The 25979-nt window shown below is 36.9% G+C and overlaps 2 protein-coding genes and 1 long non-coding RNA gene across 3 annotated transcripts in view; 1 reads left to right on the top strand and 2 right to left on the bottom strand.

Moving 5' to 3' along the window:
• The window catches only part of LOC105232826 (roundabout homolog 2), a 167343-nt gene that overhangs the window by 74063 nt on the left and 67301 nt on the right, over window positions 1-25979 (top strand). Inside the window, exon 2 of the mRNA XM_049446780.1 lies at window positions 23024-23217. Within this exon, the coding sequence (XP_049302737.1) occupies window positions 23024-23217 (194 nt within the window). The remainder of the gene's footprint in view (window positions 1-23023; window positions 23218-25979) is intronic.
• LOC125775832 (uncharacterized) overlaps window positions 1-25979 on the bottom strand; it is a 207430-nt gene that overhangs the window by 31836 nt on the left and 149615 nt on the right. The gene's annotated exons all lie outside the window — the stretch shown is intronic.
• On the bottom strand, window positions 15059-18449 carry LOC125775831 (uncharacterized). The gene has a single exon (XM_049446781.1). The coding sequence runs from the start codon at window positions 18202-18204 to the stop codon at window positions 17146-17148; it is 1059 nt and encodes a 352-aa protein (XP_049302738.1). The 5' UTR covers window positions 18205-18449; the 3' UTR covers window positions 15059-17145.

Raw genomic sequence — 25979 nt, forward strand, 5'->3', positions numbered from 1 at the left:
TAATTCTTAATTTTATTTTTATATAAATTTAATTTTAAAATTTATTTTAATTTTTTTTTTAATTTTAAATTTTTTTTTGAATTGTAATTTCAAATTTTATTGTACATACATATGTTAATTTTTGTTTTAATTTTAATTTGCATATTAATTTTTGTTTTAGTTGTTAATTATATCTCAATTTCAGTATTATTAAATTTAAATTTAATTTTGATATTATTTTTTTTCAGTTTTAGTTTTAGTTTTACTTTTAATTTAAATTTAAATTTTAATTTAAATTAAATTTTAATTTTAATTTTAATTTTAATTTTAATTTTAATTTAATTTTAATTTTAGTTTTAATTTTATTTTAAACTAAATTTTAATTTTAATTTTAATTTAATTTTAATTTTGATTTTAATTTGAATTGTAATTTTAGTTTTTATTTTGATTTTAATTTTAATTTTAACTATAATTTTAATCATAATTTTAATTATAATTTTAATTTTACATCAGTTTCAGTATTAAATGCACAATAAAAATTCTATTTTAATTTTTAAATTGTATTTGATTTTGCATTTTAGTTTTAGTTATTATTTAATTTATTTTGACATTAATTTTTTTTTTAATTACTCTTTTAATTTAAATTTTTCATTAATTTCAATATTATACACTTTCAACTCAATTCAATTTTAATTTTAAATTTAATTTTAATCTTAATTTTAATTTAATTTTTTATTCAGCTTTAATTTTAATTTTAATTTAATTTTTATTTCAACTCTCTTTGCAATTCCGTGAGAGCTACTTAAACTGCTGTACTTGTAAAAGATCGTTGAGTTATTGCGCTTTTGCCCGTCACGTTCGGAAAACAATACAACTACAATGAAACATGATACTTACGTTATAACAAAAGCAAATAATATTAAAATAATAAATAAAATAAACTGAAATAAAAATAAAAGTATGCAGGGAGTGCCATATCACATCGCCTACACTTTTTAATACATCTCTACCACCAACAACAACAAAAACACTCTTCAACCTCGCTCACACACACCGACCGTTCGTTCAGTCAACTATTTTTGCCACTTAAACGAGCGAGCCCTCCAATGCCACACTTCATACAAGTGTATGTGCAACCGGGCATGCGGTGCCTGAACTTTAATGTTGCTCATACGCCTGGTTGGGCGCCATGAAAATTATTGTTTTTGGTCAGTTTGTGTACTCGTAGGTTCATGCGTTGCAACGCCACTAAAATAGTGTCTACTTGACAGCTTTCGAGCATGCTTGTGACAACATCAACAACAACAACCACATTATATATGTGTATATGAAATAACAACAATATTTATTTGTTTCGCTCATAAATTCTTAGAGAAATTAGCATTTTTGTGGTCTCCCTCTTGCTAGTTTCCCCATATACACATATTCATATGCCAGTGTGTGTGTGTGTGTTTGTTTAACTGCCTATGTAAGTGTTGTTGATACGCGTCAACTGCTGGTGTTAGTGTGTCGTATTTTGAGTGATTTAAAGCGGTTTGCTGTGTCGGCATCCGTTGCTGCTGTTGAAACCGGCGCATGCAACTATTTGCCAACAACAAATACAGCAACACATTTATTTTTATTGTGCTGCTCTAAATAGTTGCCGTTGTTTTTGTTAAGGCTCGCGTTTTTTGACTAGGCTTTGGGCCAAATAAATTTGTGTGCCATCCTAGTGGCATACTTTTAGGCATTTAAATTCTCATTACAGTTAACTTGATTAAAGTAATAAATAAGTGTGAGTGTATTTGCCTGCTGTGTATCGTTATCCGCAAATTAAATGTGACGGTATTTTGCGAAAGTTTGCATACAATTTTCGCCAACTACATATTTAATGATGATGAAGCGGTTGTGTATTTGATAGGGATTTCCAGTTTTGCTGAGTCGGTGGCGTACTTGTGTGTTTGATAATGGTTTGTGGGTGGTGACTGTGTTAAAAATAATTCATGGTGTTAATTAAAAGTTAACTTTGGGCATTTTGTTCATGTGTTCTATGGTTGGTATCAGTGTTTCTTCAAACGCGCGGTAAATTATTTCGAAATGGATAAAATTTCAGTATACAAGTATATTCTTCTTAATTTTTATCGGTTAATTCGTACGACTGGACTGGGACAAGTGCACTTCAGATCCTCCGTGGTTTCTCTGATGCCATGCTCTAGACATTTTCTGCAGTCTTCTCGATCTGTCTATATCGACAGCCCAGTGACCGTATTACCCGATGTATTCCATGGTTCATGGACTAAAACCACGTCGTAGCCGCCCTTTTCTAAATTGAGTACAAGCTCGGCAGAGCCGACCTTAGTTTTGTGGAGGTTCATTTGGAGTAATCTCAGCTTTTGGTTTTAGACCATTAGACCGTTGTATGGGTTCTTTCTCCACTTCCACTTTGGAGATCCTTTTTTACTTCACCCGTCTCCAATGGGGTTTTGTTGCCATCCGCGGTTTGGCGCTTCTTAAGGCGAAGGAACACGCATCCAACGAACCTAGCGTACAGAATATCCTCTGCCGCCTTATTGATCTGGAGCATGTAGCTTTGGCTTTCACCTTCGTTTGTGGGTTTCGCCACGCTTCCCACCCAGTCCAGTCGCTAGTTGGAAGTCCGGATTCAGTCGTTGGAGCAGCCGCAGAATATGGTCCGGTTCCAACACGCAAGGTATGTTTATTTTCGCTTTATGCATCGATGGAATACTGCTGCGCTCCACCACCTCCAGTTTTGCTCCTTTCTACAGACTTTGGAGCATTCTCACCGCTTCCCTTACCATGTTGGCGTCGGGTCGTCATTAGATTTTAAGGTTCTGACTTCTGCTTTATCAACTGACGGCATGTGTGCGCTCGGTTCGGTGTCCATTCTCGAGAAGAGGGCTTCTAATAGCTTCATTTACACTATTTTCCAGAAGAATCTTTACCGTAAAGTCTTTAATAAACTTGGGAGGTTTTTATTTATTCGAGATATAATTCCAGAAATTATTTTTTTATACGATTTGACATTTCTCCAGAGAATACCTCATATCAAAAATTACTTTTTTTGTATACCTCATAAACTGTTTAGATATCAGGTTAATAGGTCCAAAATTCCTTGATTACGAATATTTTGTTGAACAATAATAACTCTACAATTTTATTAAAAATTCTTCAAGGAAAAGCTTTCAATTATTTTCTGAAACTTAAGATATGAAATATAAAATCGTTCACTCCTTCATTTTTTTTTTCATGTACAATTTTAGCGTCACCAAATTTTCACACATTTTCAACGAACAAAAACACAAATATAGCTCCCTTACTGTCTTCACACATATGTATAAACGCCCATAAACCACCCAAACATAAACAAATCTGAGTCATATGAGTAAGTGCAGCCAAAAATAACACATTCCTCATAGCTGTCACAGACTAAAAGGCAGGAAGGACAGCAGACATGCAGGCAGACTGTCCAATACACTAACTGATCGGTCAAGAAGTCTAACACTCTTTCAATTACGATAATTGTTGACATATCACGCGCGCCAACACTAAAAACAAACAGCCACAAACACACACACATGCCTACATATACACACGCCGCCATGCGCAATCACTCAACAGGGTGTTTAGGGCAAATGACAAGCGAGTTTTGAGAAATTATGAATCATTGTTAACATTATGAAATGACAATGAAAACAATGCAAGCAAATAGAGGAGAGAGACAACACTGCAAGTAGATCAAATAGCAGCAACAACAATGGGTGGACTGTGGACAGTAAGTGAACAAATAAACCACTGCTGCGAAGGACACCCCCTTGACAAACAGAATTTATGGAAAAGCCAGAAAAAAAAAGCATGTAGAAAGCCGTGTGCATACAGGCAGGAACAAATAAAGCCACATACCCACACACACGCCCTCACATATAACACACACCCATGAGGCGTGTTCCCCTGCTGCGCAAACCGGCGAGCATGCAAGCAGAAGGCGGTGTTTGGGGGTGTAGTTCGGTCGGTTGGCTAGGTGATGCAATGAAATACAAAACTTCAAAAGGGCGTAAATACCAATTGAACAAATATTTTCATTTATATTCTTTTTTCTTTTTTTAGTATTTTCTGCTTTTCTAAATATTGCGTGTCAGCGGTCGAGCGCCCCTCAAAATGTTCAATGAATTTTGGTGACGTTTTTCGTCTTTGTTTGTTTATGTTAGATACTTACATGTGTTTGCTTACATAACACACAGTTTACATAACATACATACACACATGTGTGTCCAATGTTTATTCGACAATATTTTGTTCAGTTGAGCATGCGAGGGAAAACATATTTTTTCGTGCTGTTAAAGTGAAGTAGCGACGAAATTAAATTTTAAAGGGAAATGACAAATACTAAAGCATACTTTTGTGCGCTGAGTACGGAATTTTAGTTTCGATGCAGGCAGCATAAGAAAAATTCTTGCAAAAGAAGTGATTTTTGATATATTCCAGTGAAAAATTCGAAACTCAAAAGAGCTTAATTGAAGTCTGGATTATATGAAATATATAAATAGTATATCAAAGGAGACCAAAAATTGTCAAAGCATAAATTTATTGCCAAATATTTAACAAAAACACAGTTTTTTAATATAATATAGTTTCATATTCTTCGTTGTCCTAAGCTAACCTTAACATATAGAACCGAATTTTTTCTTAGAGTCAGAAGAAAAGTCACCCTTATTGATGATTCATATGCATCTAGAATTATTTTTAGGGAATTATTGAGGAAAGAGGTGAAATTTAATTGAAATTATACTTCCTGGAAGCTTTTCGTATCTTCTGGTACATATTGGTCGAATATCTCCAGTGCTACCATTCATTGTGACATACTATTAGTGTTGCAAAGGTGAGATTTTAAGCTTCATTTAACCAAAAAAAAATTAATTCGGAAATTGAAAAAAGTTACAGCTGTTCGAAAATGAGTGAAAATAACGAAAAAATTCGATTTATTTTGAAATTTTGTATAAAAAAGGGAAAAATGCCACTCATTGCCACCAATGAAATTTATGAAGTTTGCTGCATTAGTTCGTGTAGTTCTGGAAATTTCGATATGAAAGATGTGCTGAAAAACTCGATGAAATTATTGAAAAAATTGAACAGGACCATACCCTAAGCAGTCATTACATCGGCAAGGAACTTAACATTCATCAACAAATGGTTTTGAACCATTTGACAGGGCTGCCTACAAAAATAAGCTGGATGTTTGAATACCACATGAATTTTCTGTGAAAAATTGAATGAACCGAATTAACATCTGCGAATCTTAACTGGAACGAAATGAAATCGAACTTTTTCTGAAGCAAATGGTAACTGGAGACGAAAAGTGGATCAAATACGACAATAATGTGCAAAAAATCATGGTTCAAGCGTGGTGAAGCTCAACAAATGGTCGCAAAGCCAGGATTGACGCCTGGAAAGGTTATGCTGAGTGTTTGGTGGGATTGGAAAGGAATCATCCACTATAAGCTGTTCCAGCCTGGTCGAACGATTGATTCCACATTTTACTGTCAACAAGTGATGAGATTGAAGCAAGTAATCGAAAAAAATGAAAAAAAAATTAACAACAGAAAGGGCTACGGCTACCATTAGGACAACGCTGGACCACACACAACTTTGAAGACTCTGCATAACCTGAGAGATAGTGACTGGGAAGTTTTGATGGATCCAACATATAGCCATGACCTTGCACTATTGGACTACCATTTGCTTCGGTTAATACAGAACTCCATTAATGGAGTCAAGTTAGCTTCAAAAGAGGTCTGTAATAATTATTTGTCACAGTTTTCGCCGAGAAAGCAGAAAAGTTTTACACTGATGGAAAAACGTCTCTAACAGGAAAATGGCAAAAAGAGATCGACCAAAATGGTACACATTTGGTTCTCTAGAGTTCATTATAAATAAGTTGATGTATGATTTGAAATACCAAAAGACTTTTTCGACTACCCAATATTATTCAGACCGATCCACCATAGCATATAGCTGCCAAAAAAATTAGATACTTGTATGGAAAACTTTTTTATTGCCTAAAATTTAGCACAGATTATTTTCGAAGGCAAGACTACAAACTTTTCAGCTTGCTTCACTTTAGCATATTAACAGGAAATTTCTCTATGAAGGACTTCATAGCTTTGTTACCGCTAAAGTTAACGTTTTCTCTTGTTTTTTTTTAACAACACACATTTTTTTTATTTAGTTAAATTTTAAGTTATATCCACCAGCATACCTAAGTTCTTCTAACTTCACATTCAATAGAGAACAGTCTTTTAATTTAAGCAAAACATTTTCAATGTCACAACATTTTGCTGACTCATCCGAAAACCCCATATGTGGGTGTTTCTCTTTTCCACTCTTTTTTATTCTAACTGCAGGCAGAGCAAACAGTAGAGGGAAACCGTGTTGCTTTTATTTTAGCATACCCAGCAAGCGTGTTGAACACAGCCACAGGGCACTCCCAGTTAAATAAAATGAAACAAGCTCCAATCTAACGATAGACTAACAAGCCAGCCAACAGGACAACCAAGCAACCAAACAACCAAACAACCGGCCTGACCAGCTGACAAACAAAATAGTCAACGAACCAGGCAACCAGCGAGCTAAACAAGCGCATGAAACACAAAAAAAAATCAAATCAAAACCAAAAAACAGCAGACGATGAGTGTAAAGTAACATTACATACAGCGTGCTGTTGTTGTTGTAGTTTTTAACATGCTGCAAATCAACGCGGGTGGTGACTGATGACTGAGTGCAAAGGTGGCGCTGACGCTGCCGGCAAAATTAGTGCAGGAAATAAAAACAAAATTGTTGGAAATTAGAGGGATTGTAAGCAAATGTGTATGTGTGTATGATTGTGAACGTGAGGGTTGCAGCGTGCTTATATGTAGGTGAATACATGCTTATATAATAGGCATGCATATATTCACCCTAACATTTAGCACAACAAAAAATTACTCGAGAATAAAAAACTGGCAACAAGCAGGGGTCAAAAAAATCAAGGAAAAAAAAGCACAAAAAGTGAAAACAACGCTCGCTGCCAAGCAAACAAGCCTGCAGACGTTCTCAGGAGTATTTGCGCGGCGAAAAGGTTAAAGCATATACATACATATGTATGTGAGCGGTGTATGGCGCAGTCCGAAAAATGTAAACATGGCCGCAGAACATAGTTTTTGCATTTGTGCCGATGAAGCAGAGGCAGTTGTCAATATTATTGTTGTTGTTTTAGTTTTTTACTTTCAACAGCACAGCTTAATTTGAAAATTTCTTTAAATCTACGCCTTAGCTATTATTGTTGTTGTTTGATTTTTTTTTTTCATCTTCCATTTTGCTCGGTTTCGTCGCTGTTCTTGCATGTATTTTCACTCAGCTCTGCTAGTTTTACTGATTGCTGGGCATAGCATGTGACTTGTGGGCACATTTGCAAGGCTAAAAACAAAAACAAAACCAAAAAATTTTATTTGTTTTCTTGTTGTTTTGAAAACACAACAACACGACGCAGCTTTGCAAATGTTTAGCAGCGACCAGCAATCAACAGAAACCCAACCGAAAATCCCAATACACAAATGACTTAGGGCAAAGGTCAAACGGCCGCGTTTCGCATGCCAAATTAAGTGTGTAAATAAATTTAATGATTGAATGGAGGACAATTTTATTTTGATGGAAATTTAAAAGGTTAAAATTTTTTTGGAATGTACGTTTAAAAGAACACAAGTTGTTTAGGTGAAGGCTTTCCTATACAAAAATAGTCGTAAAAAATGGACAATTTCGCATAAAATTTACTATAATTTAAATTTTTTATACCACGAGCATATAACTACTTGGCACAAAGGAAACATCGGAGACCCTATTTCGTCATCATGTCCGTCTTTTCTTTTCTCTGTGTATAAGGGAACTCCTCCATCAATTTTTGAAATATCGATCTGAAGTTTTGTACATCACCTTTTCTAAAGAAAGATCTTCTATGAAAAACTTGTCTTCGAAAAAATATCTTCAAAACAGTTTTTTCATATTTTGACAAAAAAAATCCCAAAATATTCCCAATACACAATTTCTGTTTAAACTTAAAGGTTACACGAGCCAGACGTCTATTTTTGCATAAAAAACTCAAATTTCTCCATAAAATAATACCGAGAGAAGGCAAATTTTTCAAAATATGAGATAGTTCATCAATAAGCTCCATCGACTCCCAATTGTGTCACGCATACTCGTTATCCAAGTGCTCAAGACTGACAAAAAAAGTTAGCTTAGATGAAACGAACACTCGTTTAAACCTCTTATCGATCGGCCCTTTCCGAATCGACTCCAGTTTACAAAGAGAGTTTGGTTGAACTAATTTTGAACATAAAACAGATAACTTCTCTTCCTCAGATAGCAACATCTAGGCAGCTAAGCAAATAGCTAAACATGAGGCGCTTCTTATTCCACTTTTTTGTACTTCTTTTTTCACTTCAAACTTCGAAAATTTTTCAAAAAATTACTAAACATTGTTTAATGATTCCTCGGGCCTCAGCTAGGTGCAACAAGAACGTTGAAACCAAAAAAAAACTACCCTCAAATCCTCCACAACTGCAGTAACTATGCTATTATTTGTAGATGAAACCTAAAATACACAAATTCTCGGCCAGAATATTTTATGCGTAAAATGACCTAGGATCGAAAAAAATAAAAATTGGCAAAAAAGCGCCGTTTAAAAAAAACTTGAGCTTTGCCAAAAATTTTGGTCGTTTTTACCTGGCAAATTTGAACAAATCAAAACACAGATTGAACATTTTTTGGAGAACTTTATACGAAAGAATATTTCTTTTAAATTGCACACTAAGTGTGCCCCTTAAAGTCTAAGCCCTTATCAATAATATAGTTAGAAATTCTCCACTCACATTGTAGTATAGACAACAACCACAACGAATCTAGTTCCGACACGTACCTTATTTGTTTAAATTCTCACGCAACTGGGAACGAAATTTCAACCTAAATCAATGCCTAAACAAAATAGTATCTGATAAATAAGAAGGAACTTTCTCTTATATACTCCTACTTCGCCCTCTCTTCCGAGGCAACACATATTACTTTACATACCACAGAAATAACTACGAAAATTAATAAATTATAAAAACACATTTTCACTAGATTGAAAGATGACCGTCGCAACATATTTCACTCCATCCCACAGTAAACATTTTTCCACACGCTCTCATTCCAGAACAATTTCCAACAATTTTGTAACGAATTGTAAATGGAACAACAATTTCACAAAGTCACTTGCTACAAAGTAGGGCAACTGTTGAAAAGTGGTTAGTAAATAAATAGTGCCAAGCACAGTTTGCAGTTGCATCAAATAAAGCTGTGGGAAAAATGTTTATAAATTGCCTGACTGTTAGGCGGAAATTCAAAACATGCCACACGCATGCAACAAATGTGCAAAGACTGCCGCAACAAGCAGAAAATAATGGCAAGAGAAATGGTTGGAAAATGAAAATATGAAATGAAAAATGGCAGGAAAAATGCATGCAATAACAACAAATAACGTGTAGTCTAACTAGAATAGCAAACAAGCCGTCGTAATGGCATTCCGGCAAAATGCAAGGAAATGTTGCAGTGAGAAATTGAAGAAATAAACCACAAAAAGATATTTAGAGCATATATGCAAATGCATCAAAGTATATTTTTGTTGTTGTTAAAAAGTGTTTGGTTAGTAGGTACAATTTTTGTGATTGGTAACCTTCAATTTATATGGCCGAAAATATTCAACTTTTGCGGTTGGCAGAGGCTGAATTGAAATACCTTTTTCGAGCGTATCTTCAAATAATCTAAATGGTATTTGAGGACAAAGTTGATTTGTCTTGCGTCTTCCCAAACTTATTAGTTTTTCGTAGAAAATGTTGAAGAATGATTAAGTCTAATAAAAAATAAAACATTTTAAATTTCAGTATGGTTCAAACTTAGTCAAGATAAACACCACACCGAATCTAGTTCAGACAATTACCTTGTTAGCTTTGAGTATATCCTAACTGTGAAAAATATGTATCAATATGGTATTTTTAAATAGGCTTGAATGATAACTTAAGTTTTAACCAAACTAGTATTTTAGCTTTAGAAATTACAACAAAGATTGGGTTTCGACGTGGCACTATGTTAAACCAAGCTTCAGTGCTTGTGGAGAATGCAAAAGTTCTACTTTACACGTTTTAATCGCCGGGTAGGGGGTACAAAATCAACAGTTCTAGGTAAAGATATTTAGTGAGGATTACAGTGGTCATTCTCAATGCTTCTCAAAATCTCTACTGCGCTCTCAGTGCCATTCCCTAGTCCTCCAAGTCCTCTCTGGTACTCTCAGTTTTTTTCCGGTTTTCTCCATGTTTCTCATAACATTTAAGTTATTTTCGCTGGTTCTCCGTCGCTCCGCCTTGTTGTTAGTTACTCTCCCTTCAGGTTCTCTATGGTTTAAGCAGGTTCTCAATGGTTCTCCATCGCTTTTCTCGGTTATCAATTGCTAAACAACGCTCTAAAGGTTTCTCCATAGTTCTCAGTAGTTCTCTCTGATTTCCAATGACCCTCCTCTCTTGTTCTGGTTCTCTCTAAAGGTTTCTCCATAGTTCTCAGTAGTTCTCTCTGATTTCCAATGACTCTCCTCTCTTGTTCTGGTTCTCTCTGATCTCGAGTGGTTTCTCGGGATTCTCAGTTTATGTTCTCGGTAGCTCTCCTTGATTTCCAGTGGCTTTATCTGATTTTTCATCGTTCTCTTTGGTTACGAGTTGCTCTCTCTGGTTTTCCATGGCTTCTTTCTCTTAATCTCAGTGGCTTTCTTTGGTTCTAAGTGGCTCTTGATGCTCTCGCTGGTTCTTCGTGGCTTTCAATGGCTCTTCCAGGATTTAAGTGATTTCTCTTGAAATGTTTAAGTCTTCTCAGTCCTGAAAAAATTTGGTAATGTAAGAATGAAGAGGAACGGATACGAAAATTCTGCTACTATATTTGTACCCGGGGACTGCTTACTGCAGAACTCACATATTTTTTTCGGTCACTTGGAAAGCATTCTCTCAACAAACCTAAATGAGGTAAAGAAAATATAGCCATCTGACCCTTTCATCCCCTTCTTCGTTTTCTGACAGAACAGAGACATATTTCGGTGCAAACTCATTCAATCAAGGAACAGAGAATAATGTGCCTCATCATTTATGGTACACTAAGCGTGCAGCATCTTTAAACCACAATATTTGCATGCAATGTAATTGCAATATGAACAAGCAACAACAAGAAGTTTAGCACCGCCGCATGAGAGATAGCCATAACGAGTGGAGCAACAAGCTCGACGACAACAGCTGAAATAATATGCAACAGTAAATGAAATGAAAGCGAAAAATAACATACAGCCTACAACAACAACAACAATAAACAACAAACAAAGCAGTGACCGTTTTAAGCCTTCGGGCCAAATGACCAGCAAACAAGCAACTGTCGTGTAATGGAGCCAAGGCAACTGCCATGCAACACACAGTTGTAGCAGCGATGATTGCACACGGACAGACACACACGCATGTACGTATATGGAGGCATACATGCAAGCCAGCAGCCGTATATTTATGTGCAATTTGCAATAACAACAACATGTGAGCGCAACAATTTCAATTATGCTGGCCGCTCTGTGTTGTTGTTGTTAAATTTGTCGTTGTTGTTAATTCTGTTGTTGTTGCTGTTGATGTACATTTTGTTGTCAATAATTTTGTTGTTGCCGTTTTTGTTGCCCTTGTTGTCCTTATCATTACTGCCACTATTGCTGCCCTCATTTTTCTGGCTGTCGCCGCTCTTGTTTTTGTTATTGCAGCTGCTAGTATTCATGGCAGCAACAATTTTCGCACCGCTCAGCTGCGCATGTTGCACGAGTAATTGTAATTGTAATTGACATTACATTACATAATATAAAGTGTTGTTGTGCGCATATTGTTGTTGTTGTTGTTACAAAAACAAACGAGGCAGGCGAAAATGAATGGCGGCTTCAACATGCACCAGCATTTGTGATAAAGTCCATAGCAACAACAGCAATAATAACAACAACTACAGTAATAATACTGCATAAACATAACAACAACTACAAGCAGCAGCACCAATAACAACAAGCAGCAGCAGCAATAACAACAAACAGCGCAGCGATATGCCTGTCAAAGGCAGTGAGCGGAGCGCGTTGATCGCACGGGTCATTTGCCTATGTATGTGTGTGTGTGACAGTAGCGCAGCAACCGTTATGGCCGTTGCGGAAATGGAATAGCCGCCGGTCAAATTGTGCTTGGCGTCCAATATAAAATATGCAGCGAATTTTGTGTACGTGTATGCGTGAGTGCTCTTCTATACTCATATGTGTGTGTATGTGTTGCCGAATTGCTTGTTGTCATTGTTGCAACAACATTTATGGCCATGCTACAGTAATTGCTACGTTCACAAACGTGCCACGTTATGCTGCCATGTATGTGTGCTCGTTTGTGTGTGCGTGTGTGTTTGTTCGCTCGCATGTAGATTTTATCGTTTAAGCGCACAATTTTACAGTAGTTAAAATGTCAACAGCTTGCTATTTTTTAATTATTTTGAGGCAACATGCCTCTAGGTTGTAATTGATCTTTTTTACATTGACATTAAAGCAAAGCGTATTTGAGTTATGCACTTGAAGCATGTGAGAAAATAACGGTACATGACAATTTTACAACAAATTATCTGAACTCTTTTAATACCCTTGACAAGTGAAAGAGTTTTCCATACAAAAACTTAATTTCATTGGTTCAATTTGTATGACAGCTATAAGCTATAGTCACTCGATCTGAACAATTTTTTAGAAGTATACTCGGTTGTCATAGGCAATAACTCAAGCCAAATTTGTTGAAGATAACTTGACAAATAAAAAAATTATCCATACAACACTCGTTCAGTTTGTATAGCAACTATAGACAATAGTGGTACGATATCGGCCATTTCGAGAGATAAGCAGCCTTTTACTGAGAAAGGGAAGTATACAAAATTTCAAATTGATATGTCAAAAACTCCAGTATTTCACAAACTCTAGTAACTAAGTCAGAGAGACGTACAACCATACTGACACATTAAAAGACATGTCTCCATTGACACAGCCTGTTACGCCAATCATTTACATATACATTTTATAGGGTCTGAGACGATTCCTTCTGCATACACAAACTTGATGGCACACCTAATATTTCCTCTTCAGATTGTCCAAATTTGCTTTGGACGAATGACATACTATATACACATATTTATTGATTACGTAAATCTACAAGTATTATGATCCATAACTTCAAGTTGTGCAATACTAACGCCAAATAAAATGAGACGATGCAGCAGTTCGAAAACATACTCTTTTGACCAATACAATCCACGAAAGATGGCAATGCGATTGATGCGCAAATTCTTGCCACAGAAATAAACATCCAACTGAAAAAAGAATTATAAAAATATTAAAAGTTTTATACCATTATGTATCTATGAAAAAACCTTTACTCACCACACCTTTCAACTCAACGCACTCCGCGCATATTTGACGACGCCGCGTCAGTGTTGCCACAAGTATAGTCAAGTAAGTGTTGAGTTTTGCGTCCAAATCGGCGAACGTGTCACTGATCGTGCCAATGAGCAACAAGTTCAAAATATATTTGACCACCATTGGTAATAGACCGCCTGAAACAACTCCCTGATAAATAACACACATAATAAACTCTTTGCTGAGATAGACACATAATATATTGTCGAACACCATCAGGTTCTCGAACCAACCGAAATATGCTAAAAAACTCATAAGCAGTTTTTCCGAACGCGTACGTAAATCGAGTGCGTCACGAAGCGCTTCGTTGATGCGCTGACATTCGGCTGTGCAATAAGCTGTTTCGCTCGCCACTTGTTTCTCCACTTGCTGCTTAATGCAGCTGAGCAAATATTCCAGTAACATTAGCAGTCTCAAAATCATCATATAATTCGCGATATAAACGAGCTCAAAGAGAGGAAAGATAAAAATATGTAGGAGTAAGATATTGAAGGTGCGTATAGATGCTGCTAAAGCTACAAGCAACACTATATATTTAAATAACAGCAATAAGAATCTGCGAGTTTCAAGTTTCCATTGCTGCTCGCCACAAAGCTGCGAAATATTGGCTTGTATTTCGAAAAACTGATTGAAAAACTCTTTCAGAAATTGACTGGTTTGCTTGCATTGCATTTGATAGAAAGTTGTCGTCAAACTGCTTATATGCATGATAAATATTACCAACATGTAATACATGGTAATAAGTTTTACATCCGAGAACTGTTGAGGCTCTCGCGAATATGTCGTGAAAAGGAGCAATATCATCGCTATTAAAAGGAGAACGTATGCGGCGACAATAAGATTCATTGCGAATTGTATTGCTAGTCGGAGGTAACAATGCCGTGCTCTGATCTCAAGCCTTTGCGTGCTTTTGTTGTAATACAAATTGGTGAAGAAGAAGTAGCGTATGAGTTGATAGTTGAAACGCGCACAAAGCGCAAAAATGTCCAGCGCCATTTTGAATGCGACCACTTTAAAGTAAAAGTCCGATGGAGACTAATGTGTTGAAACTATTGGACTTAGTATTAAGACTTAAGTATTTCTATGTTGCTATGTGTACAAGTATAGCTGTACATTATCATTAATTGCAACAATTTTTTCCTCAATTAACATTATTAGTGGCAATATACATATTATTTACACACTATCGACCACAATAGGCCTTGGGTCGCAGTATAAAACCACTTTATTATCTTCACGCTACATTTATTTATGTAGAGTTAATGAATAAGATAGGTATTTCTGAACCCAAGCGCAACTTTTGGATTCAGAATTGTGTTTTTATTCCACGAAAAGGTATAAACTCGAGTATAAGGTACGCAAGCAACTGCCAAGTATTCTCATCTGTGATGTTTTTGAAACTCTGTGTTTAACTAGTATTCAAATTTTAACAAGTTGGGTGATTAGAAGTGAAAATATTTAATATAAGTTTCTCAGGAATGATTAACTGTCTACTTAGTTTTAGGGTAGCAGGGAGCTTGTAAGTAGCAATCTAAAGGCACAATTTCTGTCTCATTTTTTAATTTTACATCGAAATCCTGACCATTTTTATCTTTTAACTCCTAGTTTATAAGTGGTGTTTAAGGATAAGTATCAACTTTTGGTTTCTTTTCTAATTTTAGAGAAAATCGGACCATTGTTTTATAGTTCAGCTCTGAGTTCATAAATCGTTTTTTTAATTCTAGACTGAAACTTGGACCATTTCTTTATTATAAAACTCGAGTTTATAAGTGGAGTTTAAGGTTAAACACCAATTTATGGTCCACTTTCTGAATTCTACAACGAAACTCAATTAATTTTTTTATTGTTAAACCCAGAGTTTATGAGTAGTGTCCAACGCTAAACACCAAAGTGATGATTTTTAATTTTAGGCCAAAAATTCGATAATTTTTGTTCCAGCATACGGGCGCACATACCGTTCGACATGCTTTTGGACCTGTGCTATTATGGAGACTATTTTGAATAAAATGACTTCATTTCGCAAAAACCCTTTTGTTATGATTTTTTTAAAGTCCAGTTTACTTTGAAACACACCTTGTGGGATGAGAGAACCAATAGCCTTTTATAACAATGATTGCGTCATCCGACACTGTTCTGAATGCGCAGCAGGTTCGTTGTGACGCCAGTCTGTGTACCAAAGCAACTGCTCCCATGTAGGAACGAAGTCTAGTAGCAGATAATCAAATTGGCGCCGCGTATGAAATAATCGAGCTACTTACACTTCTCATCAGCTTTATCACTAGTTGTCTGGAGCCTAGTATATTGGGCATTGTTGTAGCAATTGCCAACACAGATCTCGCCGCTTTGATATGTGCGGCTACTGAATGAAGTCTGTGATCTAGGGCTACTCCTGGATATTTGATTTATGGGCTCGATTTTATGGTATGCCCATCAATATAAAGTACTCATTACTACCATCTACTCGTATTCCATTTTGTGAGCAGTAGTTGGGAGCCAGCAGTTTCGAGCTATTTTTTAACATTGCCAATGCTTTCAGTACACGGGATCTTCGCCTTATCAAGGGTTTTCGCTACACCTACGTCCAATGTGGTTCTTATGTACTAATATCTTTGTGGCATCTGGCATCGCGACTCTTAGAATACGATTACATACATTACGTTCCAGAGTACAGGGCTGAGAACTGACCATTGCAGAACACCGCCTGTAACTTTGTACTTTTCAGGTTAAAATTCTTTGTCGTCAACTAGTACTCTGTTTTCGAAATAACTTGCCACAATTCGATAACGTAGTCAGAAATCGTTAACTCTGCCAGAGCTCTAATAATTAGAGTCACTTCGCTGAGTTGAAGGCGTTTTTAATTCAGCTGATTTTTAAACACTATTTATAGCATCCACAGTGCTTCGTCGTTTCCGAGAACCGAATTGCGTTGGATACAACCCGGAAGCTCCCTCCGTATATGTACTTTATTGTTTCCAAAGTTTGTAAGGACTTCCGCAAAGTCAGTGCTTCCTCTTGCCCGTTGTTGTCTAAGTCCAAACTTCAGACATTTAGCTCTCAGTTGAGCGACTTTTTCAGACAAACCAGCAAGAGGAGCTTTGTTTCCTCCGTCTTTTCGTCCTTCCATCGATTCGGAGTGTCCCCTTGTAGAACCTATTTTATTTGGCTAATGGCGTATTTGAGCATTTCTATATCTCAGACTTTTGGCTTTCAGCATTTTATTTAGGTGCGGAAATACCAGAGTTTTAGTTATTGCCTACATTGATTCGATTATGTGTATAAGTGTCCGAAATTTTTCATGAAGCTTGAGTTTATATATGATGATACTTCTCCATTCAACCGCCCACGCATTAAACATAGGTATGTATATATTTTATTATATATACATGTGCACACACATATTTATTAATTAAATTTACAAGAGTTCTCCTTCACTACTTCAAGTTGCGTCATACTAACGCCAAATAAAATGAGACGATGCAGCAGATCGAAAACATACTCTCTTGACCAATAAAATCCACGAAAGATGGCAATGCTGTTGATGCGCAAATTCTTGCCACAGAAATAAACATCCAACTGAAAAAATAATTATAAAAATATTATAAATTTTATTTTATGAAAACATCTTTACTCACCACACGTTTCAAATCAGCGCACTCCGCGCATATTTGAGGACGCCGTGACAGTGTTGCCACAAGTATAGTCAAGTATGTGTTGAGTTTTGCCTCCAAATCCGTGAACGTGTCACTGATCGTGCCAATGAGCAACAAATTCAATATATATTTGATCACCACTGGCACTAGGGCGCCTGAAACGGCACCCTGATAAATGACACACACGATGAACTGTTTGGTGAGATAGACACATAATATATTGTCGAGCACAAGCAGCTTCTCGAACCAACCGAAATATGCTAAAAAACTCATAAGCAGTTTTTCCGAACGCCTGCGTAAAGCGAGTGCATCACGAAGTGCTTCGCTGATGCGCTGACAAGCGTCTGTGCAATCACTTGTTTCGCTTGCCATTTGTTTCTCAGCCTGCTGCTTAATGGATCTGATCAAATCTTCTTGCAACATTAGCAGCCTTAAAATCATCATATAATTCGCGATATAAACGAGCTCAAAGAGAGGAAAGTTGAAAATATTTACGAGTACGATTTGGAAGGTACGCGTAGATGCTATTAAAGCTACAAGCAATACTATAAATTTAAACAACAGCAATAAGAATCTGCGAGTTTCAAGTTTCCCCTGGTTCTGACCACAAAGCTGCGAAATATTGGCTTGTATTTCGAAAAACTGATTAAAAAACCGTTTCAAAAATTTACTGGTTTGCTTGCATTGCATTTGATAGAAAATTGTCGCCAAACTGCTTATATGCACGATGAATATTACCGAGATGTAATATATGGTAAAAAGTTCCACATCCGAGAACTGTTGAGATCTTCGCCTATATTTCATAAAAGTGCCCAATGGTATTGCTATCAAAACGAAAGCGTACGCGGCGACAGTAAAATTCATTACATATTGTATTGATCGGCGAAAGTAACGATTCCTTGCTCTAATCTCAAGCCTTTGCGTACTCTTGTTGTAATACAACTTAGTGAAGAAGAAGTAGCGTATGAGTCGATAGTTGAAACGCGCACAAAGCGCAAAAATGTCCAGCGCCATGTTGAAAGCGACCACTTTGAAATAAAGGTCCGATGAAAACTAAGCTGGTGAAATTTTTAGGATGTAGTACTAAAGCTGAAGCATTTTTATATTACTTTGTGCACAAATACAGCTGTACATTATCACTAATTGCAACAATTTGTTGCACAATTAACATCATTAGCGGCAATATACATATTACTTTCACACTACTGAGCAGAATGGAACGACGACGAAAATGACCAATCAAGTGTGTAGACGACTTGGGAGGTGAATAAACTGTTAAGAACTTGGACGATAAAGCCCCTAAGGTATTGGCATATGCGGACGACATTGTCATCTGAATAACGAGTAGGTTTCTGCAGACCATTAGCAGTAGTATGATCCCCCATCGTAATACAGTCGAGAATCCCAAGCCAGTCTGGGATTGAACCTGTATCTGCTTGTGTTCACAAGAAGGCACAAAAATTCTCTGTGGAGGTTCCCTTCGATAAATGGATGACAACTTTCTCTCAAGGATCGCTCCAAGTACTTTGCGGTAGGTTTGAACATCAAACTACTGTGGAAGCACAATGTGTAAGAAAGGGTGAAGAAAGCTAACACCGCATTATATGCGTATAGACAGATGCTAGGCACAAATTGGAGACACTCTCTCATGCTTTGGTGCTAAACAGCTATTGTGAGACTAATACTGTTTTACTCTGCAGTAGTGTGATGAACAGGCGTACGGAATTCAACCTTCCGGTAGCAAATGGAAATGGTTCAGAGACTCGCATAACGGTGCGTAACGGCAGCTTTCAGAACAACTCCAATAGCGGCTCTTGAACTGGTAGTAAACCTGCTAGCTATAGACCTCTTCGCTGGAAACTGAAAAGCAAAATCGGCCGGTCGACTACCGGCTGCAGGTTAATTTACTAATTTACATACAGAACCTTTGGGCATAGCTCGGTGGATAATGACGGTTGGGCAAAGAGCGACTAAATGATCCCACTTTACAACTGAGAAAGAAGGTTCAAAGTGAATATAGAAAATTTCTCGAAAAATTTATACGGATGGCTCGAAGAACGAAGAATTTGGTGCGAGGATATACTGTCAACATCTACGTAGACAGTCAATCAAAGCAGTAACAACTTATCGCATATCGGCTAGAAGTGTCTTAAGAAGTAGAACAATAGTAGAAAGTTCTGCCAGAAGCAAGCAACTTCACTTCTAACAAGAATGGTGTACGGCTAACTCCCGAAAACGTGATCTGGACAGAAGCATGACAAAGAAAATCAAAATAAAAAAAAAAAACATGATTAGTGACCAGTATCACCATCTGGTGCCGACACACGACCGCAGAATGATTAGACTGCAGAACATGTCCATAGCAAGGCACCAAGGAAACAAAGGAGCATCTCGTGTGCACTTTTCCCCCAGACGTAGAAATATGTTCTTCTTAATGCAATGAAAAGATTAGATATATTTTCTTAGAACTGATTTTCTGAGCATACCGCGATTTAAAATGAAAAAGGCAAGAAAAATCAAAATGACAGCCCTCACCCTTAGAGCTGCTCTTGTCTAACTTTTCTACTTTGTTCAACTCCGTCGCAATTTTATATTTAACGCAAGTCTGCATTACAGTATTTTTCACTTTAACCCATTAGTTCCTGCGCTGCTTAGCCTTGCAAATCACTCAGACACACAATAATTAATGAGCGCCTACAAAGAAACTTATTTGCTAAACGCGATTGCGCTCATCAAGGCGAGCGCCCATGCTCCATAAATTATAAGCATTAGCATTTTCTTATATTTTCTTTTACGCTTGCGGCCTTCAGCGCGTTGCAATTTTTTACTCTACGCGCCATTGCGTGACAAGCGAAAACTTTCGCAGAAAAGTTGAGGAAAATGTTGCCACTTTGTTTTTCATTTCTGCACCACAAGCGCCGACGCCTCGGCCGGCCCATAATTTACATGACAAAGGCCGAGGCTATGAAAATATAAATAATGTGTAAATATTGTTTACAAACAAGAAAGTAATAGTTAAAAATAGCGAAAACAACAAAAATAACAAAAAATTACAAATGCAACAAAAAATAAACTTGAAGCATTGCGCTGCTGCTCGCTTGCTGTGGTAGTCCGTTGTTGAGTCGCGTGTCGACTTTGTTTACTCTTGCCACCTTTTGACAATTATTTCGGTGCTTAGTCGCCGTGCAGCCCGCCGTTGCACACGCTTGCATGCAACAAAGAAGTTTGTGTTAAATTCATGCGCTCGTGCGCGCTAGCTTGCCTCTTACAATTTTTCACAACTTAGCGGCGGCAGCAACTTTGTGCGACTTTGTTTATCACCTCATGGTTGGACGGACGGAAGCAAGGACAGACGGGTTGCCACCTTTTAGCGGCGCACAATTTTAGCCACTTTTCGTGCGCGTTGCACGTTGCAATGTTGCAGGCACTCAGCTGAAGTCAAGCCAAGCGTTTTATATCGCTTGTTGCAAGTTGTTTGCCAGGTGTTGGCAACGCGCGCGTGCCACACTAAATTTACAAAGAATATAAACTGTGTGTAATGCCAACAATGCATAACTTTGTGTACTCGTTTGCGTACAAAGGACAATGTGGCAAGCTATTTTATGGAGAAAAGAAGAGAAAATGTAAATTGTTAAGAACTGGAGCAGTTGACAAAAGCGCGTAGTAAGAAAATGCTGAATTCTTATATGCCTCTTATGCATGCAACATTCTTGCTATATTGGCTGCCATATGCTTTTTATAAGCGTCACAGATTGCTGTCGTAAGAATGTTAAATAGGAGAAAGTTAACTGCGATTTCTTAAGCATGCACTTAAAATTCAAGCCAAAGTTTATAAAAGTAGAGTAACTCAAAGCGAAAGTGGGTTACATGCAGTAAGGATTATGAGGAGAAGATGTAATTAGTAAGGCATAATTGCTGTTAAATGTAATAAAGCTGATATCAATGCAATTTCGCTGGAAAATATCCATAGTTTTACTTCTAAAGTTATCTATGTATCACTGTTGTCTGCCTACCATATGTAGGAGGGGGCTCTTGGTTCTGCCTTTTTATATAAAATTAATTTCCGCGATCTGAGGTAGTTTTCTCTAATTGTCACTCTTCATGTTCTCACTCACTCAGCACCTCTCCTTTCACTCTTAAAATATCGCTTCCTTTATGTCACCTTTAGCTTTTAATTTAGCTCTTCTTTTAATTCTTAACCTCAAGCTCTGTTTCCCTCTTAAGGATCTCAAACCAACCCCTTTTCTCTTTCACTCTCCGTACTCTTCGTTTTTATCTTTCTAACCTGTGACTGTCTCTCTATAGACCCTCAAGACCCCTTTCTTTCTTTCACTCTTATTTACTAGAAGTGATCACGGGACCTTCTGGGTTGGTTAAGTCAATATTGAGTCCCAAGCGTGTCAATTTAGTAAAATCTCCTCAGTGAAGTTGAAGGCTGTTGTATGATCCTCTCTTATATAATATTTAAAATAAATTGGTGTTGGTAATGTCATAATATTGTGAAAAATAATGGAGGTTTGCATTGGTATTGAAATTAGTAATGATATTTACATAAGTATCGGTAATGCTTGGTGTTGGTATTGGTCAATATTGTATCAATATTAGTTGTAATATTTCTTACCATTTTGTATAGATTATGAGTTATGTTAATGGCGATACTGATTGGTATTGAAATTGGTACTGGTATTGGTACTGGTATTTGGTATTGGTATTGTTATTAATATTGGAATTGGTACTGGTATTAATATTGGTGTGGATACTAGTATTGGTATTGGTATTAGTATTAATAGTGGTTCTGATGCTGGTATTGATATTGACATTGTCTTTCCAGTATCAAAAGATTTTTTCTAATCATATATAAATTTAATTTAATTGGAAAGTACTAAAGCGCAAAATACAAAATATACACACTTAAGTCTCAAGTGCACTTCAGCGTAACATATGCCGCTCGTAGACTCTCTGCATGGGCGTCTGTGGACACTTGCTTGGATTAATTGGAAACCCATATGCGTGAAGATATTTTTCATTCAAAAGTAAACTCAAGCGGAAACGTTGAAAATGCACGAGCAGCACATACAAAGCGTGTGGCATGTGGCATGTTGCAAAACACTTGAATGAGACACTCAAATGTGCGACGAGCAACGCGTAGAATGTTGCCAGCAAAGGAATTCGCAACCGAGTGAACACTACAATGCTGGAAATAAATAAAAAGGGGATAAAAGATGGAGGAGTGCATAAGAATGATGAAAACAATAAGTGGGCGAAAAGGGAAATAAAAGTAAAATAAATAAACAAACACATGTGAGTGCGCATTTGCTTAAGGATATGCGTCCTTAAAGAGGAAGTCAGCGCAGTGGTGGCATACAGCGGCAGTGTTGCATGTGGCCTGCCACATATATTGGCGGTGAGAGGATGTGGTGAGAGCGATGGTAAGCTATCAGCTCGCTGTTGCCACCGGCAGCTTAGCGCAGCAAAGGAAGTGCTGAAATGCAGTTGGCAATTTGCATTGCGATCATTTGCAATTCGCATTAAATTTATAATTCCTACGAAGCTATCTGAAAAATAAGAAGAAGAAAAAAATGCATAATAATAGTATGCTCTGGCAACCGATAGGGTAAAACAGCAGTGTGGCTGGGCTTTAAGCCTCATCTACTGCTTTCTCTTCCAAAGTGCTGCGTCTGCGCCATCTTTACTCTACACATACATGCATATATATACTTTCATAGGTGCATTACTGCGTGTTACCGTTACTCGCTTTCTTTTTTTTAACATTCACACATAAGAATGCCGCCGCTTGCATTAAAACATTTCTTTCATTTCTTTTCGTTCGCAGGTTCACATCCGCCACGGATAGTGGAGCATCCGATAGATACGACGGTGCCGCGGCACGAACCGGCGACACTTAATTGCAAAGCAGAGGGCTCACCAACGCCCACAATACAGTGGTTTAAGGATGGTGTGCCGCTGAAAATACTGCCCGGATCCCACAGGATTACGCTGCCGGCAGGTGGCTTATTTTTTCTCAAGGTAAGCGGCAAATAGCCAGCAATGACAATAATAACAGCAACAACTAAAATTTAAAATAGTGCCGCTTGCAGCTATTTGCGCGCTTTGTTTTATTTATTTCCATTATGTTTCTTTTTCTATTTGTTTTTTTTTCCTTTCTTCTTGTTTTTTCTTTTTCATCTTGGCATACATTCGTCCTTTGCGCTGCTGCATTCCTTTTAATTTAGTTTTTTTTGTGCCCTGTTTGATATTTTCTTAGTTTATTTTCTCGTTGTTATTTACTTCTTTTCTGTCATTTGCCCGCTGAGCCGGATTTATGGGTCGCTGCTATGATAATGGCAATGGCTCGTGCACTGCGCTTTGTAAATGAGCCTGTGGCGTTGCAATTATACGAAGGCCCAACAAACCTTGCGCCTGCATACCATTACCTATTTTTTAATATATCCTGCTCTGATATTGTGTAAGCTTAGCAAGTGTGCTGGCGTTGACAATAAAGGCGGCAGCTTATTTACCTGGATTTTTTTTCGTTGTCCTTCCGGAGTTCCGTTGCTTTATTTGCATTTTTCTGTTTCTTTTTTTTTAATTTATATTATTTTTTAATTTAAATGCACACTTTTCGTAATGTACTTTAATTGAAATAAACGAAGCTTGGCTCTGTTTGCAGAATTAATTTGTTAGAAAGTATACTGAAATTATCAATCTACTTCGTAGTCCATGTTTCTAGGCAAATGTTTAAAGTTCTTGATCACAGCTAGACTTTGTGGTAGATGTTAATGCATCTAAGTATATTATTTTGTATTCTTTCTATAAAAATTTATTTTAGTAGCGTTTATTCGGACCCAAATGATCCTATCTCCGTCAAATTTCTGCATGTTCTGTATATACGTTGGAGACTAGGTAGCCCTAATATTATAATCTGGGAACTCACGGTTTTATCGTGAAGCTTGACATTTTTGTAGTTATACATACTCAGAACGTTTTGACATACGAGTGCTATTTGCGTAGTTTACAGTCACTTAAAATATTCGTCTCGGCCAAAAATGGAATTAAATATGGAATAAGTCATTGATGAGCTTAATTCAAATTTTGTCGATGAAACTATATCAAGGACTAGTGTTGTCGAGGGAGATCGTCATGTAACCCATTGAGACAACTATGAGCACTGTTTTCGAAATATCCAAAGTATTATCATAGAAATTCTTTTGGACTTTTAATGAACTTTTTCCAGGTCACTTTAATCGTTCGAGTGGTTTTCAATCCGCAGAGTGATAGCTTATTGGCACCATATTTGAGCTTTGGTAAACTCAATTATGGTAAACTCTCTTAAATTTGTTCCTGAGGATTAATTTTCTTAAAATTTTCCATCAAGCAAGTGGAAGGTTTTTTCTAACCTAATAGGTTAGTTTAGGTTAGATGGCTGATCTGGAGAGATCGCACGTGGACTGCTATATGACGTTCTTTGGGAAGCCATAAAAAAGAACAACCCCTATGTTCGAACTTATAAACTAGCAAACGGTTTGTAGCCTATACAAATTTGCATAGACGTTTAATTTCCGCTCCCACCAGTTCGGTAGGATATCTGAAGGTATGCGCTCCGAAGTTTTTAAATCTTGACTTCCCAAATGCCGGACAGTCTAGAAGGAAATGTTGAGTTTTTTCCACCTCATCTTCTTCCATACAGCTTCTGCGTCTGGTAAGATTCTCAACCATACAGCATGAACGCCAGTAAGCAGTAGCCTGTTAAAAGCCCCAAAATTAGAGAAAAGCTAGCCTTACTGTGGGGAAAAGGATCACTAGATCTCTTATTGTCCATCTTGGGCCAAAAGGTTTTTACGACAGCACATATACCAACTCTGAAAGCACTGTTAATGAGTTCAAGGCTGGTATCGTCGCTCTGCTATCTACCGTACAATCCAACGCACTTTGGTACAGCTTTTATACATTTCGTTCCATCTTTCATACCCAAAAACGCGAACAGATTTGAGTTAATAAATTCTGCTATATTAGCTAAGTTACACACCGCACTTATCTGACTTAGCTAAGACACATACCATTTATTTGGCTGCAGAGAAAAATATTATAATAATTATTCAAGAAAAATCAAAATATATTTCTAATGTTTAATGTTTTCAAGATTTTAGGGAATTCTATAGCATATAGCTGTAACCTCGCCTTAATGATGCTTTTATGATTATCTGATAACTACTATTATAGTTTCAGTCTTAAGAATATTCTAAAGCGATTTAATTACGAATCGTGTCATATTATAGATCCGGTTTGTCTTTATATACGGTTGGCTAATCCAAGTTTTAGAAATTTTTTAACAAAAGTTTCAACTGTATTCCAATTTTGTCAATTATATAACACCAATCTCTGAATAGCCTAGCCACGAAAATTGTAACACCCAGAAAGAAGCGTCCCGGACGAAATGTATATACATACAAATGATCGGCAAGACAAGCTGAGTCGATTTAGCCCTGTCTGTTTATCTGTATAGGCCTTTAATTATTGAAATATCGATCTGATCATCACTTTCGTTCCACTTCAGAGGCCTGCTCAGTTTCGAACCTACAAAAACTATAACATATATCTGTCGTACACACCAAACGATCAGATTTAAGTATTCGTGTATGGAAAACGTTTTTATTTGAAGAAATGTCTTCATGAAATTTCGCGCGGTCTATTGCCCAAAGAAATTATATAACCTCCGAAGATATGGTTCAGATCGGACTTCTATTGCCTATAACTGCCATACAAACTAAGCGATCAAAGTTAAGCCCTTG

This window comes from Bactrocera dorsalis, chromosome 1 (assembly GCF_023373825.1).
Source record: "Bactrocera dorsalis isolate Fly_Bdor chromosome 1, ASM2337382v1, whole genome shotgun sequence".
Classification (NCBI taxonomy): domain Eukaryota; kingdom Metazoa; phylum Arthropoda; class Insecta; order Diptera; family Tephritidae; genus Bactrocera; species Bactrocera dorsalis.